Source organism: Nannospalax galili, unplaced genomic scaffold (genome assembly GCF_000622305.1).
Source record: "Nannospalax galili isolate Female #2095 unplaced genomic scaffold, S.galili_v1.0 scaffold456, whole genome shotgun sequence".
Taxonomy (NCBI): domain Eukaryota; kingdom Metazoa; phylum Chordata; class Mammalia; order Rodentia; family Spalacidae; genus Nannospalax; species Nannospalax galili.
This window is the reverse complement of record NW_008337055.1, coordinates 719,262-736,882: the sequence shown is the minus strand read 5'-3', so window position 1 is coordinate 736,882 and position 17,621 is coordinate 719,262. Positions and strand designations below refer to the sequence as shown.

The following is a 17,621-nucleotide window of genomic DNA, read 5'->3' as shown; positions in this document are numbered from 1 at the left end:
CCCCCCTCCCCCATGTCCCTCCCTCTCTCTCATACATAATTTGCCCACCCACTATACTGACTGTCTCTCTCTCCCTTCTAGTAGTTTTCTACAGAATCACTTTCCCTGCATATTATAAATACCTGGAAGTTGAAACCAATGTGCTGTCATGTCAGTGCCACTCACGGGACCTGACCCCACTCCGTGGTCCTTCAAACACCCAGTCCTCCCCCATGTCCCTCCCTCTCTCTCATACATAATTTGCCCACCCACTATACTGACTGTCTCTCTCTCCCTTCTAGTAGTTTTCTACAGAATCACTTTCCCTGCATATTATAAATACCTGGAAGTTGAAACCAATGTGCTGTCATGTCAGTGCCACTCACGGGACCTGACCCCACTCCGTGGTCCTTCAAACACCCAGTCCTAACACCTCCTCACCAGGAGATTCTCTTCCCCTGACAAATTAATCTAAGCTTCTAGTCCTTGTGGTGATTTTGAAATTCTGAATATGGCTTTTAAAAAATATTACATCGCTAGAAAAATGGAGGCAGAAACAGGATAAGCCATCTATGTGGAGATAACTGAGACCTGTTTTACGTCAGGAAGCAAGATCACTTACGACCTTGGCAGAGGATGACTGCTTGGGAAAACAGGAAGGAAAGTGGCTTGTTTTCTGCCCTCCGGATGAGCTTTTTGTATGATGTCATCTTCTTCCAGCTCATTTTACCTTTAATAGTTCCCTCCCTCGTATCAATTTCCATGCCACTAACGGGTGTTTGTTTCCTCCCTCCAACTTTTACCATGTGTCTATACTCTGGTTTCTTGAGGAAGTGTCCACCCTGCCTCTCTGGCAGCTTCTCACGGTACAAATGGTCAGATCTTGTCATTTCTCTCCCTGACTCCCACTGAAGCTCATTCACTAAATCTTTTCCCGGTCATATTCTGGTCATTGATCTCCTAGAATTAAGCTAGGATTCCTAAATACTGTTCTGCCTGTAGAAATAATTTCAATCTAAATACTTTAAACGTGGTCAATTTAATCCTAGCATATGGATTTTAATAGAATCTAACCTTACAAATAAACACTTGTGTTTCATGGTGCATAAAAAATAATAAAGTTAATTCTGTGGATTATATGCTTACAGTTCTGTCCTGGATTGAGTTTCATAGCTTGTGGATACAATTCGCAGGCCTTCTCTGTGTTTATAACAGTCCCCAGGAAGGTATTTATCAGGTTGTTTTCAGATAGATTTTATTCACCTAGTGCCTTCCAAAGAGGACAATTCAAAGGCAACCAGCATTAACTTCAATTCTTTTACCAATTACCAGAAAACTTGAAATGTGTTGCTGCAAGCCCTGTCACGGTTGTCTCATATAATACAAGCTACACTTGACCTGTCTGGGAGACTCTGTTCACAGCGTATCCACGGTTGCATGTCAGAAAAAAACTTCTGGAAGCCCAAAATTTAGTGCCATCCAGGCTCTACCTGACACTAATTCACTCTCAAGTGCGGCCTGGGCATATATTTTTGAAGCTCCCTAGGAAGATCTAGCATCCAGCCAGAGTGGAGAACAGCGGTGTCAGTCCTGCGCATGAAAAATGCTCATGAGTAAAAAAATTAGAGTGAAGGGTTGGCACTTCACTTCAGGTTACAACTCTGCATCCTCAGAGGCGGGTGAGAGTCCTTTCTTTGGCCCAGTCCTGAATTTCTGCTTGTCCGAATGTGAGGTAAAAGACCAGACCGAACATGTTGACCACGGCAGACAGGAAAAACACATTCCTCCATCCAGACTCAGAATCCTGAACACAGACATACACAATCCTTGTTAATCTCACAAAGTCCTTCTCCACCCATTTCCCAAGCGCTCCACATTGCATAGTGCAGTGCTAATGGCGAAGACCGGACGGACTAAGTACAACAGGTGCAGCCCAGGGGCCTCACGGAGCTGTTGCAAGCAAAATGACTAAGGTGCACGCTGGAGTCTGACTCCAAGAACAAATGAAACCACACCATTTTTCCAGGAATCCACATCTGAACACTCATGGAGATATAGTGTCGTAATCATGCGTAAAATGGCATCATTAGGGTCTCGTGTTTGTGGCCTTGTTTCGTTTAGCGCTTTGTCTGTTGACACCAATCACTGCAAAGCCCTCTTCCGGACATCTCATGCAATACAAGCTGCTCTTGACCTGCCTGGGAGACTGTCCTCATTAGGCCAATCACAGTTCATTTTTGGCATTACAGTTAGTCACAGAAAATTCTTAGAAATGTACTCAAGAGTCAGCCTGGGATCTAGGTCACTGGAGGTATATTAAAAACAACCAAAACAACAGTCTTTGCATCTCAAGTTGGCTCTCTCGGGTCTTCCATTCCCTCCCTTCCTGCTCACAAGCCTACACCTGCAGACACCAAGCACACTTACAGCCCGGGCAGCATGGGTCAGCCTGTGCTGTCCTTCCTCCTCACTAGCCTACATCTATAGACACCCAGCAAGCCTCACAGCCCAAGCTCCTTTTAAATCTTACAACCTTCCCCCTCTCACCTGCTAGTTAAGGTCCTTAAAGCGGCCTTGGGACACTTAGTTTTCCCTACTGTGATGTAAAAATAAAATAGAATTACTGGAACAGAGCCTTGCTGACCCTCCTCTTCCTTGGTCTCTGCTTCACCACTTACTAATGCTTGCTGTGTCTTGTTCACTCTGACCATAACACAGAGCTCATGTGTTTCCCCTCTGGGAAATCACAGAAAAACTGTCTTCACACCCAAGCAGCTCATTTCTCCAAAGTGAACACCTATCCATTTTGAGAAACTCAGCTTTAATTTTCCTTCCCTGAGAATCCTGACGACCTCCCAGAGTCTGATGGAGAGGTTTGCATGAACAGCATATGTTTAAATCCATCTTCGAGAGCACAGGGTACATTTTCAATGCCTAAAACAATACCTGCCACTTGCAGATGTTCAAGAACATGCCCAACCTGACTGATTAGGAATCCGGTGGTTGTGGAAGAGATGATTCCTGCAGTAAGCCCGAATCCCCTTGAGATCCCCATGAGGAAACTTGCGTATCTACAGAGAAGAAAATTTCATAGAGAAAACCGTCTATGACATCATAGCGGATCAGCTCTTAGAAAGGTCATTTCTAATGGCAAAGCCACTTGGCCTAGAGCAGTGCTTCATTTAAAGACATCCAAGGAGATTCTATAGGCCACCTTTGAAATCGAGGTAGTAGTTAGACTAATCAGAGAATTGGTCTCTGTAGGAACAAAGATTTCCACCCCACTGCCCAGCGTAGGAGGCAGTTTACACAACAGACAGGATGTCGACTCTGAAGCCAAACTGTGTGGGTTCATATCCTGTCTCTGCGCTTGTGTGACTATAGGCATAACTCTTCCTTGTATTAGGGGATTTACCTAACATATTTGTGATACTGACATCCATTAATTCAGGAAAATGGTTTAGTGTAGGGTTGGATCATGGTAAGTATAGCTTTCTGTGGTGATGTTGTGATAAACACCATGGAAACTTCTAAATCAGATGCCTGTGAGCCTTTTCCCAAAACACACAGTCTAATCTCTAACCAGGAACTTGAAAAAACTTTTATCTAGCCAGGAACTAGAAAGATAAGGCCATGACCATGAACCAACATTTCTAGTTAATGTCACTCTGCCATGACTTAGTTCATGTCAATAACAGAAATGCTTTGTGTGCTGGGGACGGTTCACCACCTCCCAAGTGGTCTGATGAAGGGAAAAAACAAGCAAAGCTCTTACCTGGGGGCAATGTCTAGGGTGTTGATAATGAACCCTGAATCACAAAAGTTGCTGGTCCCAGGAATGAGTATCAATAAGATGATGGTGGTTATGTAGCTGGAAGTCACAAAGGGCAGGGCCACTGCACAGAGTGATGGGAGGAAGAGCCCTGGGGAATGAGAGCACGGTCAAGAAGGTTCTCAAACCACGTGCTGGGACAGAATCGGCTACCGGAACCCATACCCCTAGCCTTACCTAGGAATGAAAAGACTTTTCGTACTGCGAGCAAGCTGAGAAGATTCCTTGACAGAAGGAAATCGGCCACCTGACCTCCCAAAATCGTACAGCTTGAGGCAGCGACAAAGGGCAGGGAGGACAGAACCCCGCTCTGAAGGAAGGAGATGGACAGAGCATCACAGGGCAGCATGGGGCACCCATGTTTACCATACCAAGCCAACCTTTAGGTTAACCCCCAACATCCCGGGAAAGCAAGCCCCTTTGACACACTGGAGGAAACCCTCTCTCAGGTAAGAGAACCGACACCTGAGAAAAAGCAGTGTTTATGTCTGAGAAAACCTGAGAGCAACTTTAGAATCAGCTAGCGTGACCAAAGAGCATGGTGAATAAGGCCCTGGCCCGTAACAGCACCACCACCTCGCAGCTGCAAAAGCCGAGGTAAGTTATCTCACCTCTGTGTGTCCCATGCCCACACCTGGGAAATGGGAATCGTGGCCATGCCTCTCTCGCCGTCATGGCCAAAGTCAAAGGGTTATATGCAATACTGGAACATAGCAGGCAACACAGGACTATAACCACAGACATAGGAGTTTGGGAAAAATACTCACATCTCTGATGTTAACATGGAGCACGGTACTGATGTACGTCGGTAGGTATGTTATGATAATGGTGCACAGCCAGAAATGGCTGAAAAACCCCATGAAAATGGCCCAAAGTGGCAGGCACCTGACCATAGCCTTTATAGGGACAGATCTTCTGGGAGAACTGGGCTGCAAGGAAATATGTAGTCAGCACGGACACTCAAGCAGGTCTCCGTGGAACCCTGCCCTGCAGACCTCTGTGTGGCCCATGGGTAGAAGGGGAGGGGCGCTGTACCTGCTGGGCCAGTGACGAGACGATGTGGTTCTTTTCTCTGGTACTTATACACGGGTGATGCATGGGATCATCATAGATCACTGTGAACCACAGGACGCAGCACACACAGCCAATACTGCCTGGGAGGTAGGGATGGAGTTAGCGCTCAGGTAGATCTGTGCACCGGAAGAAGGGGGCTTCCTCTGAACTACCACAGCCTCTCCACCACACGTATCAATTCAGGACGACCTACAACTCCCCCATTTCTTCCTTTTCATCCTACAAAACTTTCTCCCACTGAAGCTTTTCAGATGCCGCCTCCCAGATGGAGAGCTGCTTTTCGTCAGTGGCATGCTCTGAGATGATCTAAGCATGAACAAATTGTAGTACAGCTGTGTCTTCAGGCTCTGGTGTTTACCAGCTATCAGTGATTTTTTTTTTTTTTTTTTAGTGCACATATCAGTGCCTTGTTTTGGAAGGTCCACATGGTCAGGACTGAAGTTATGTATACTAGAAATATTTATCAGGAAGTTAGTCATTGCACCAAAGATAAATACCTAGTGAGTTTGCAGGAGAGCGGTCCTTGTTTCCAGACTACAGAACCTCATGGAGTCCTACCAGGTACATCTCTTGACCATTCCTGCTTTACATACGTGAAACAAAATGGCTTGGATTCGTGTCATTACTGAGGAAGCCATCCACACAGAACTGTCTTTAGTGCCATTTGACTATATCAAAAGGACAATCTGCCAAAACTCATCTCCTTACTGGGATTTTGTCATTTCAAAAATATTCTACATTAAAAGATTTTAGCCAGGCGTGGTGGCACATGCCTTTAATCCCAGCACTCAGGAAGCAGAGGCAGGTGGATCTCTGTGAGTTTGAGGCCAACCTGGTCTTCATAGTGAATCCAGGCCAGCTGGGGCTACAGGGAGATCCTGTCTCAAAAAGACCAAAAAAAAAAAAAAAAAAACAACAACAACAACAAAAAAAGATTTTGGGGGACTGTTTTTTTAGTTCCCCCGTACTACCACATTCATCCATTCTTTTCTTCAAAGCTAAAATTCAGACACATATGATCACAGTGGTCAGAAGAACAATATAATATTCTTTGATTCAAGCATTTCATAATTTAGCGAGAGGAAAGGGAGAAATAAATTATTATATACAACATAAGCTGGACAGGACTATCAGTAAGAATCATAAAAAAGAGAATTGCTGGATCTGGTGGGAGAAGTCACGGAAGGCCCACTGGAGGAAGTCTGAACTAGGCTCTGTGTGTTTCACTAGGTGGAGAACAGGTTAAAGGCATGTTGGGTAAAATAGTACTTATAACAAAATGTGAAGACATACTGGACACTCGGCCAACTCCTACATCTGAACTGCCCAGAGCCAGAAGACCACGGACCTCAGACGTGATGGTAGAGAAGCTAGGGAGGTTCATGAGGGACGTGGGAAAGGCTGCGCTCTGGCTTCTCAGAGGCCGGCATCACCTCTGCCCTGAGCAGGTGGAGTCCTTGTGGGGAAGGTGTGAGGCTCAGATGTGTGGATGACATTAAGAAAGTACCAATCCCCAGAATTCTTCATTGTTTTCCATTTAACAAGGACACCAGGGAGAGTGTGAGTGATGTGTTAAAAAACATATCTGAGAAACGAAGCTGTTAGCATTTAAGAGACGGTGACTCACCAAAGATGTAGAAGATAAAAGGCCAGCCCAGTGCCTGTGAAATTAATCCCCCCACACAGAGGATGATGAAGGACCCAAATGCTGCCCCTGAAGAGAAGATAGAGAAAATCACTTAAGGAAATAGTACAGGCTAGACTGTTAGCACTCCTGTCCCAACAGTGAGGTGAGGGCCTTGGAGTTGCAGGATACTGAGAGGGTTTATTCCTGGATCCTCCCAACATCATGTGAAATCATGAGCATTAATCAATAATGGTGACTTGCCCCCAAACTTTCCAGTAGCCCCTTAACAGCCACGAGACCAACTCTAGCCTCAGTTTGTCACAGAAACCTGTAAGCACAGCTCACCACTGTGAGTATGAGGCTGGGTGCAGATGAGACAAGACACACAACTTAGAGAGACAGTTCCTACCTTCAAGGAGTGCTTAGACCAGCTGGTGAGGAAAATGGGAGCAAAATTCTCTATCACAAATGTGATCCAATGTAGACCTTGGCGTCTATACTAACAACTGCACTGGCCAGGCCTGGTGCCAATAATCCCAGCACGTGGGACTCTGAGGAAGGAATACTGGTATGAGCTGAGGCCACCCTGGGCTACATTGCAAATGCCAGACCAGCCACAGCTACCTGGTAAAGTCCAGTTTCAAATAAACAAATAAAACTCAACAATAACAACCAAATATTTTACAGAGAGTCACAGTAAGAAATATATTTTACATGGCAATAAGCACACTAAATGTGCATAAACCCTTGTATGTACCACAACATATACTCCTCAAAAAACGTTTCATGAGCCAATAGTCACCCACATCATGTGCAAAGCATCTCAACATTTTCTGTTTTTCTCTCTGTCCCATCCCATCCCATCCCATCCCATCCCATCCCATCCCATCCCATCCCATTTCATCCCATCCCAAACTCTCTGTTAATTTTCATATTTTAAATACTGTGTTTTGTTAACTAAGTTGGTATTATGACCCAGTTATAGGTCCCAGTCTCTAACTTTTAAAAAAATATGTAGAGTGTATATATGCTAAAAATCATAATGTGCAATGGGAATATACAAAGATAAAGGTAAATTACAGCAATTCAAAGACTGAAGAATTGCTCATATGAGCAAATCAGAGAGAAAACAGCTCAGAGGCGCAGAGCTTTTTAAGGCTGGGAAGTTGTGGGCAGGGAGCCACAGGAAGTAAGGAGAAAGCGTGTGGACAGCAGTAGACAACTCAGGGCACCAGGGCTTCATCGGCAGCAGTTGCGTGGATGGCAGGTTGAGATACCATGTCAGAATGACTTTCTATCCATGTGATCAGGAAGTCGGTCTATTATGTAGTCATAAAAGGACACTCGGAAGATTCTCAAGCAATGAGCAGAATTGCCCCATCAGTACAGAAGGTAAATTAGCTTTGACAGAAGAAGACCAATCTAGAGAAGAAAGACTGACTGAGAGAAGAGAGAGAGCAGGCTGCGACAGGGGTGGTGGGCAGAGCCAAGCAGGAGGGTTGCCATGCAGGATGGACTTCAGGGAGGGATTGTGGGCTGCACCCAGGAGCGAGGTGCTTGGTAGAGCCCAGCTCTGTTCTCCTCCTAATGTGCTCTCAGGGCTCCGGGCTGTTCCTACAAGCTGCTCAGAAGTCTCCCTTGATAACATCCTAGTGAAGTAACTGCTACTAATAAACAGTAATGTTACTTCCCCTGGTTCTCCAATGGCTCCTTGATACCAGTGTGAACAGATCTAAACACCTTAGTTTGTTTTTCCACCAGCACAGCTTGCTAGGATGTTCCACTGGTGATGATGATGCTGAGCAGGCTCCGGCTTGTACCGTGATCTGGGATGTGCTCTGAGAAAGAACTGCCTGGGCTCAAATTTCAGTTTGGGCCATTTACTTAATGTCTACAAACACTAATTCCCTTCTCTTGAAAATGAGAGTGCAACGGTGCCTACGTCAGAGAGCTGTGAGGGTTAATTAGCTCAGGATAGGAATCTGAGTTCTTATTTATATGTTTATGAACTGGTATTGGTAAAGTCCACGAGTTTTTTGCATTTACGCAAATTTTTTGAGACAAGATCTCACACTGTAATGTACGTACAGTCTTCCTGCTCTCAACCTCCCCTGTGTTGGGATGACAGTCATAAGCAACCATGTCCAGATTCAGTTCTAAAAGCTCTGAACTTTTTCCTACAGAGTAAAGTTTTGGCCAACCGAGTTCAGAGTGGCCTCCCTGCATCTGCGCCTGGGTCTTCAGCACAGATGTCTGTTTCCTCTTTGCTTTATAACTGTCTTACATTGCTGAATTTTTTGGTAGATCTTTTTTCTCACTTCCTGAAACAACTTGATTCGTAGAAGGTTTTGGAGGACAGAGCAAACTACGAATCCACGAGCCGCACAGGCACCCTTACCTGAACCCGCAATGCTGGTGAGCTTGCTCCGTTCAAGTGGAGGGGCCCACTTTGCCCAAATTGTAAACTGACCTGTCCATGCCATTCCCTGCAACGAAAGTCATAAAGCTCTTTGTTGTTTTGCAGAATTTGGGAATCTGTACCCCACTCAGACTGAGAAAAGACTTGGATACCTGGGCCATTCCCTGGACTGTGCGGATGACAATGACCAAAATCACACCAAAGTCAGCGGCCAGTGGAGTAAAGAGGGTGAGGAGAGATGAGGTCAGCAGGCCGGCACCAAGAATCTGCTTTGCTCCCATGACCCCCGCCAGATAGCCACTCGGTATTAGAGTCAGGATTATTCCATAGCTGATGGAGCTAAAGATGATGCCCTGGGTCTCTGGGCTCCACTGATAGACTGCAGCCTGGAAAAGACAAAGAAGAGAGGGACGTCCTCCGTGCGAAGAAGTCTTGATTTGAAATACTCAGAGCTGTTTGGAATCCAGGAGACTCCACTCTTAAAACATCAGTTTAGACGACTTTTAAATTTTACCTAAACATTCTACTTTAGATACACCTCTCTTTCGCTTCTCTTAAACGGAGAGAAAATACAGGAAATAAAGAAAAGGGGCATAGATGGTTACATAGGAGGCTAAGAGGCAGGAATGAGCCATCAAGTCTGTCAAAGCGCTCCTTTTAACTATTCCGTGAAAGCTGAGTACTGCGGACTCCCATTTAAAGAACGCGGTGATCACAACTTTGCTCAATTCTTGTCAAAATCAACTCTTGACTGAAAAAAAGAATCAAGTTTAGGTGCTATTTGGTCCACCTGGCAAAGCCAAGTTCTTAAGACACATACAAATAAATAGATCACATTTTTCTTCTGATAAAACTCAATATATAACTCTGATAGTCCCCCGGAAACTTGAACTATGTTATAAATTAGATAACCAAAGGATATAAAATGAACACCTACTGTAGTTAAAATGACATAATAATTCAGGGCATGTGATTCACGCTCGAATTAACGCGTGAGGGTGGACATAAATGAAATAGGGACTTTGAGGAAGGAAAGACCTCGGGACGGTCCCAGAAAGGAAGCAGCTGTCCCATCCTTTGAAGGATGCCCGTGTTTTGTATGAGGATAGCAAAAATTCATTCTCACTGGATGAAACAACAAAATAGACTTGCAGCACCTGGAATACCAACTGCTCAGAAACGCGGAAGGGCCGTGGCTGCCTCTGAGCAAAGGCTTTCCTCAGCCATCGGTAGACTGGTGTGTGCTGAGTAGGAAAAGCACAGCGTGTGAGACACACGTCAGTCAGCTTGAAGGTTCCCAGACTTCCTGAGCAAGGAGTGTGACTAGTAGGTGAGCTGGGGCCCATGTCATGTAATCATGAGTCAAAAGTGTGTAGTGATTGCTAGCGTAAAACCAGGGTCTAGTCATGATTCTCACACAAATATGCAGTGAACACACGACAAAGATGGCATTTAACCATCGATCAACGAGGGAATCAGTAAGATTCAAAGGAGAATTAAAAGAATCATGCGTGACCACGCTGGATGGATTTTAAACAGATGACCAAACTGCCTTGTTCAACCTCGTGAGGGAAATGCCGAGCGGAGGAGAGGGACCACTGCTTTCCCACAGGACAGAATTCATTGGCACCGCTACAGGTGTGAGTCTTTTGTGTTTCTTCAGGGCTATGAAGTAGCGGAAAAAAGAAAAGAACTGCAGAACTGGGTGCGCCACAAGGGCTCCCTGTGTAGGAGAGCTTTCACTAAAGACACTCAGGTTCTTTACTGCCCTATGTTTACGTTGTTCACGTTTTCCTTACGATTCTCCCAGCTTAATAATAATAGCAATAATTCTAGCCAAGATTGCTACTGCCACGGAGGCAAGCAGTATCTCAGAAATAATTTCAACCCTTTGTAGCTGACAGCTGAAAATGCGGAATTCTATGCTCTGCAGAGTCGAGAGCCAGCCCTCCCTTCCGCGTTCGGTGGTCGTCGCCGGCGCCCCTCCCTGTGGGCCCAGAGCCCGCGGTCCACCACACTTACCCTTGTGTTAAAGTCCCTCAAGGCTCTGCTCCGGTTGCTGAGGGGGTCTGGCAGAGGCCCCTCGGTGGAGGCGTTAGCTGGGCCGTGCTGCTGCGTGCTGTTCACCATGGCGATGATGGCGATGCTCAGACTCACGCGCTGCGTTATCATGGTGAAGTTCGAGAAGTGCATGATGAGAGCCAGCCCATAGCGCAGTGAGCAGAAACCTGCATCCAGACAGACAGACGTTTGCGGTAAACACCCGGCCTAGACCGCTCCTGTCCGGTCTCCCACGGCTAAATCCGAAAGAACTTCAGATGAGACCACGTGGGACCCTGACCACCTGCTCGCATCCTTCTCACACTAAAAATTGAATCTAGGGCTTTGTACACACTTTTGAAGCAGGCACTCCGGCACTGAGTTACATCCCCCGGACACCCCACCACCACCATTTTAATACTTTTTATTTTCAGACAGATTTCTCTAATTTACCAGGGTTGGCCTTGAATTCACTTTGCAGCCCAGGAAAGTCTCGAACTTGAAACCCTCCGACCTCAGCCTCCCGAGAAGCTGGAATTATGGACTTCTACCACCAGACCCAGCTAACCTCTTGTCCCTTTTCACCAAAATGATGACTCCTACGGAAGTCCATAGTCTTGTTCCTCGGTTGGCTTTGACACAAAGAGCACAATCGGTTTGGGGCCCTGTCTCGGAGGTGTGGGGACAGGTGGTAAGCAGAGGGAAATCCTTAATGCAAGGCACTCACGCCGCGTTGCTATACGATGAATGGGGAAGATGATGGCAGAGCCAACCACAGACGCCAAGTCTCAGGGTCTCAGGGAAGTGGTCTGGCTCACTGTGCACCTCCCTTCCCACTGGGCTTGAGACTTCATACCTACTGCCTTTGAACTACATCGCCACCATGCCTGAGACGTCTGTGAACTGAGAGATCCCATTCCACCCCATTTCCAATATGTAACCTTTCCCCATTCCTCCAGGGATTCTTTTCTTTGAGACAGGATCAAGCTGGTGTGGAACTCCTGGGCTCAGTGTGCTCCTCCTAACTCAGCCTCTTGAGCATCTAGGATTGCAGGTGTTCATACCATGCCCAGCTGAACGTGGGTACTTCCAAATACTACAAGTACTCCCCCAACTCCTGTCTTCATGAATCTTCGCGTGTGCTTCTCAGACACGTACGTGCACATATTTTTATTAAGTTTGTAGGTAAAAGGACACAGAGAAGCATTCAATAGACTTGTAGTATATACAAACATGTATTTATGTATTCAACACATTTTCAGTGTGTGTGTGTGTGTGTGTGTGTGTGTGTGTGTGTGTGTGTGGGTGTGTGTGTGTATTACATTCCCAATAAAGTAAAACAATGGGCCAATATTAGAAGAGTTTCCATGTGACCAATGAATTAGGGTTTTCCTCCCAGGTATTTGGAGCCCTGTGACTGAAGGGACACAAAATCTGGGGAGAAACATAGGACTGTAAGGAAGCGATCACTCTCATCCCCAGGTGCCCTCCGGGGTAGAACTGGTTACTGCGAATGACTTATGTCAAAGGAGTTATTTCAAGCTCAGCCACTCAGGACGTGGCCAGTCATTTGCGTTACATCAGAGGTCTGTGCATTGCTTAAAAATCACTTGCTCAAACCTCATCACATCCCTCAGATACCAGGATTTGTTGATCATTTGGGTTAATTTCTGAGGGATGAATCTGTAGTGTTCCCTAAGGAAAAAGTGTCAGTTGACAACTTGAAGCTGCATCTGTCATCAAACTAAGAGCATCCACAGGAAGAGGACAGATGCTCAGGGGGACACTGGGCCAACATTGTGTCTTCGCCACCGTGTAGACGCAGGACCGTGGCTCTACCTTTGCTGGTCGTAGGTTTCTCATCCATCTTGCTTCTCCGGGGAGTGGAACACACTTTGCGGTGGAGTGCCCCTCTGCCCTGAATCTGTGTCCCCACGACAGGCTTTGACCTATGGGGAGAACAGAACAGACAGATTCCGCCTGTCAGCGCTCCTCTGGATCAGTGAGCGTTTTCGTTTTGTGTTTTTTTCTGAGTTCTACATTCTAGTCCTTGCTTACTCTGACTGCATGTTTATGAGGAAATCTCATTGTAAATCCTTAGTGAGAATTGTTTAAACTCTCTAACCATCCATTTCTGCATCTGTTTAATAACAATAAAGCTTGTTTTCTGAGTGGAGCTGTCAAACCGAAGGTAAAAGTTGCAAAGGCTTTATCAAACCCAGGGACCCACACAACACTGGGAAATAGTGTAAAGTATGGTAGTCCAGAGACAGGACAGTTAACCAAGAGCTGAAGAAGATTCTAGAGCATCTTTACTTCCACCCGGACCCATGTTTCTGTTGCTCTGGATAACCACTGTTCTGTGGTATCTTTTTTGAAGATCCGCCTAATCTTCATGTGCTGTGATGGGGAGGTGGGATCGCCCCTAAAGTATTTCCTCCATCAGATTGGCTTGTGGACATGTCTGTGTGGTATTTTCTTGATTGCTAATTGATGTAGGAGGGCCCAGTCCACTGTGGGTGGTGCCATCTCTAGGCTGGTGAGTCTGGCTGTATAAGAAGGACAACTGAGCCAGCAAGAGGACGCAAGCCTACGAGCAGTGTTCCTCCATGGTCTCTGCTTCAGGCTCTTGCCTTGAGTTCATACTCTGACTTCTCTCAGAAATGGAGTCTGACCTTGGAGTTGTAAGGCAAAATAAAATCATTCCTTCCCAGATTGATTTGGGTCAATGTTTCAACACAGGAACAGAAAACTAGCACAGATGGTTAGTGTCAACTGTCAACTTGACAGAATGCAGAAGCATCTGGGGGATAGGTATTGTAATCCTCTTGATGACATACACTGGGATGGGGAGACCCACCTGCTGGAATGCACCATTCCCCAACACAGGACCCTGGACTGTATAAAGGTGGAGAACAGACCTGAGTACCACCAAACTCACCTCCACAGATCCCTCCTTCTGTGGTCAGATATGACGTAATCAGCTACCTCAAGCTCCTGATTCCCTGGCCTCCCCACCAGGAAGAACTGAAGCTGTGGGCTCAGGTAAGCCCTTTATCCTTTAAATTGCTTCCGTCAGGGTGTTTTATTACAGGAACGGGACCCACACACTGTGTTCGTAGATTTAAACATTCTTGGCCACACATTATCTGTATAGTTTATTGAGCTGACTAGATCTTCAAAACAACTATAAAATTATACTGAATGGAGGCCAGGCGTGGTGGCGCATGCCTTTAATCCCAGCACTCGGGAGGCAGAGGCAGGTGGATCTCTATGAGTTCAAGGCCAGCCTGGTCTACATAGTGAGTTCCAGGACAGCTGGGGCTACAGGTAGACCCTGTTTCAAAAAAAAATTATACTGAATGGGAGCTTTCTGTTATAATTATGAATGAATCCAGTTATTTTGAGAAGAAAATAAATTTCATGGCCCCAAATAGGAGCATGTTTAATCTGCTCTGTGCATCTCTTTGGGGTACATGTACATTTACTTCTTTTAGGGGAAAAAAGTCCCCATTCTAAAAATCTTGTAAGCTTTATACCCATTCCTAGATTGAATCTTTTATGAGTTTAAAAACCACCTGTATTATATTTATATTTTACAATTCAGAATTTTTTACTTTCTAAACCCAAATTTAAAAGAGATGTATCCACACTCTTAAAGATGTTCAAAACCTATGATCTTAGGATAGAGGAACACAAGGAGGGGTGTAGATGAAAATTTTTATCCAAAACTCTCCACTGTAGTGTTTGTGATGACAGCAGAACACTGGACATACATTCACCTGATTGTAAGGGTCTGGAGAGTCGGTTTAAACAATGCTTTCAAAGCTGTTGAGATATTACACCTGGGAGACACTTGGACTCCCAGGGTCCAAACAGGATACGCTGTGCAGCCCAGACACAGAGAAACACAGTTTCACAGAGATCCACACAGTGCGGGCCATGGCTTTTCCAAGGGGCCGACTCAGAGAATTTCTTTCTTATTTCTCATGTTTCCCCTGCTGTGTGTGTGCAGAGTGCACATGTGTTCATGCATGTGTAGGCTGAGTCCATGAGTGTGCAGGTGCATGTGGATGCCAGCGGACAACTTCAGGTGTCGTTCTGTAGGGGCTGTCCTCCTTGTTTTGAGATAAGGAGTCTCACTAGGATCTGGGGTTCACTGACTGGGTTAGGCTGGCTGTCCGGGATGCCCCAGGGATCCTCCTGTCTCTGCTACCCTAGTTCTAGGATTGTAATCATGCCCAGTTTTTGTTTATTGTGTGCGTGCTGCAGCTTGAACCCAGGTCCTTATGCTTGTGAGCTACCTCCCCAGCCCCAACCCTGCCTAAAAAAAAGTTTAGTGGCTAGTTATACCTAGAAGGAGCCAAATTCATATAAGAAATAGACATTAGATATTTAAGTTTTGAAATGTTATTGCTTTCTCTTTTTTGAGGCAGAGGCTCATGATGTAGCTCAGGTTGACCTTGAACTCAGCTTCCTGAGTGCTGGAATTAATTGAAATTTTCTTATTTGACTACAAAGGCCCCAAGTGGAGGCTCAACTGCTAAGTAAGGACAGACAGGCACCAGGGCACATGCTGGCTGGCTGCTCTGACTTGAATGACTTCCAAGTCTTACCAACAGCTGGATGACAGCAGAATTTAGTCCACTACTCTACACTGAGGTCCAGTAACTCTGAGCTCTAGAGGCAAAAGACCTCACAGGTCCTGCTCCAGGTGTCCATTTCATTGATGAGAAAACTGTTTTGCAGGGGGCTGGAGAAGTGCTTTGTCCCGACAGTTCACAGAGCTAGCACCAGACTGCCTGCTTTAGAATGCCAGCCCCTTTACTTTCATAATATTTTAAACATAATGTAAGAAAGAAAAGTGACTTCTTTGTGAAGTATTCTTAGAGTTTATAACATTTTAAATCAAGCTTTACTCATTCATTACAGAAGGAAGTTTGATGTTAAAACCAATTAAAGTTGAATGTTGAATATTAAGTTTTAAAACCCCATACTTTTTCTTGATTTTACTCTTAATGGAATTGCATCATAAACCTGTTCAGCTTTTTCCCCACTCTGTTCCAATCTAATGGGAAAGGAATGAAAAGCAACACACAGCTTTTACTGGTTTTAAATATCACATAGACTTCGTCCTAATGACTTCCACTTGTTAACTTTTTATTTTTATTTTTTTGCATCTGACAAATATAGAAATTAGAATGTCCTCTCAGCCATTCCAATTGGAGTTTTTCTGTGTCATAATAATGAAAACTGTTTACAAAACACTTACCTGGGCTCATGAAGGCCCTAACGCTGGTGTGGCTGACAAAGACACTCAGATCATTTTGAATCTGACTGTAAACAATTGAGACCATGTAATTTTGCAGAGACCTTCCCATTCAGCAGTGACATATCTAAAACAACAGTGAACCCTAGTGTCAAAGCTACAAGGGACATAGAGATGTGGACACGAATTAAGTTAAAGGAAAAATTTATATCTGAAATCTTTTATGACACATTATAGGTTGCATTTGAGGGGAAGCTGGGAGTTACCGCATTCCGGGTTTTACATAAGGAATTTTCCCTTGTTCCTCTTAGTGCAGAACTCAGTATTTTGTTGTGATGGCCTTTCTTTTTAAAAATAAATATTTTGCTTATTATTTTTACTTTATGTGTATGAGTGTATTGGGTGCATGGGTGTAAATGCACCCGTGTCCTGCAATGTCCACAGAGTCAGAAGAGGGTGTTGGATCCCCTGGAACTGGAGTTATGGATGGCTGTTAGCCACTATGTGGATGCTGGGAATTGAACCCAGGTCCTCTATAAGAGCAGCTGGTGCTTTTAACCACTGAGTCATCTCTGCAGCCCCTGTGATGGTCTTTCTAATATATTATATTATATTATATTATATTAATTATATTATATTATAATTTCCCCTAACAATCTGCGTATCTTGCATAGTTTTGTTAGACCAGTCTCCTGATTTACTCAGAACAAATATCACAGGTTCAAAGAGTAGAATCCTGGGGTTCAGAGACTGAATTCCCGCTCTATCAACCACAGCAAGTTTCATAAGCCCGAAAAACCTCAATTGCTTCAGAGAGAAAAGGGAAACAATGATTCACAGGACTGTTTGAAGAGAAAACAAAACCATGAGCTTGGGGGAGCCATTGCAAGGCTGTACACAGCGTCAACACCGCTGGTGTTAAGGCATCAATAACCAACTGTCACCATGTGGACACTCAGACCTTCTCAGACCCATGAATAAGTCCAGGCTTACAGCAAATACAAATATTTTGATAAAAATATTTTTGATTGTTAACTTGGTTAGCTTGTTAACTTGGTTTTAAATTTTTAAAAGTGAGTTTTTCTGGCCTTGAATCCACAGCTCAGATGGAGCAGGGTCTTATCTTGCCACAAACCTCAGAGATCATGGGAAGAAGCAATTCCTTCAGTATTAGGAGCACCGCAGGCCCTTCATCAGCCTCTACTTCTCTGGGGGTCTGGCAGTTTTGATACAATAGCTACTCCAGTGTTGCCATAGGTCACATGGTCAATGCATTTAAAATTAAATCACTGCAGAAAGGAAAAGAGTCCTGAGGACGAGGAGTGTGGAGTTCTAGAAGTCAAAGAGCCTTGCCAGGGAAGGTCGGGGGGTGGTGGAGGGG

At 45.0% G+C, this 17,621-nt stretch overlaps 2 protein-coding genes across 5 annotated transcripts in view; one reads left to right on the top strand and one right to left on the bottom strand.

Annotated features, from left to right (window-relative positions):
- The window catches only part of LOC103733126 (histone H2B type 1-A), a 352,787-nt gene that overhangs the window by 134,966 nt on the left and 200,200 nt on the right, over window positions 1-17,621 (top strand). The gene's annotated exons all lie outside the window — the stretch shown is intronic.
- The window catches only part of Slc17a2 (solute carrier family 17 member 2), a 17,217-nt gene continuing 813 nt past the window's right edge, over window positions 1,218-17,621 (bottom strand). The window contains exons 2-12 of one of the 3 annotated variants that reach the window (XM_029562990.1): window positions 12,811-12,920; window positions 10,954-11,159; window positions 9,084-9,317; window positions 8,911-8,998; window positions 6,513-6,599; window positions 4,847-4,965; window positions 4,579-4,740; window positions 3,989-4,121; window positions 3,755-3,902; window positions 2,960-3,050; window positions 1,218-1,783 (exon numbers count right to left, since the gene is read on the bottom strand). In XM_029562990.1, the coding sequence (XP_029418850.1) occupies window positions 1,649-1,783; window positions 2,960-3,050; window positions 3,755-3,902; window positions 3,989-4,121; window positions 4,579-4,740; window positions 4,847-4,965; window positions 6,513-6,599; window positions 8,911-8,998; window positions 9,084-9,317; window positions 10,954-11,159; window positions 12,811-12,838 (1,431 nt within the window). In that variant the 5' untranslated portion in view covers window positions 12,839-12,920 and the 3' untranslated portion in view covers window positions 1,218-1,648. Of the gene's footprint in view, window positions 1,784-2,925; window positions 3,051-3,754; window positions 3,903-3,988; window positions 4,122-4,578; window positions 4,741-4,846; window positions 4,966-6,512; window positions 6,600-8,910; window positions 8,999-9,083; window positions 9,318-10,953; window positions 11,160-12,810; window positions 12,921-17,621 lie in introns of all 3 variants that reach the window. The other 2 variants (XM_029562992.1, XM_029562991.1) reach the window with 2 other exon arrangements.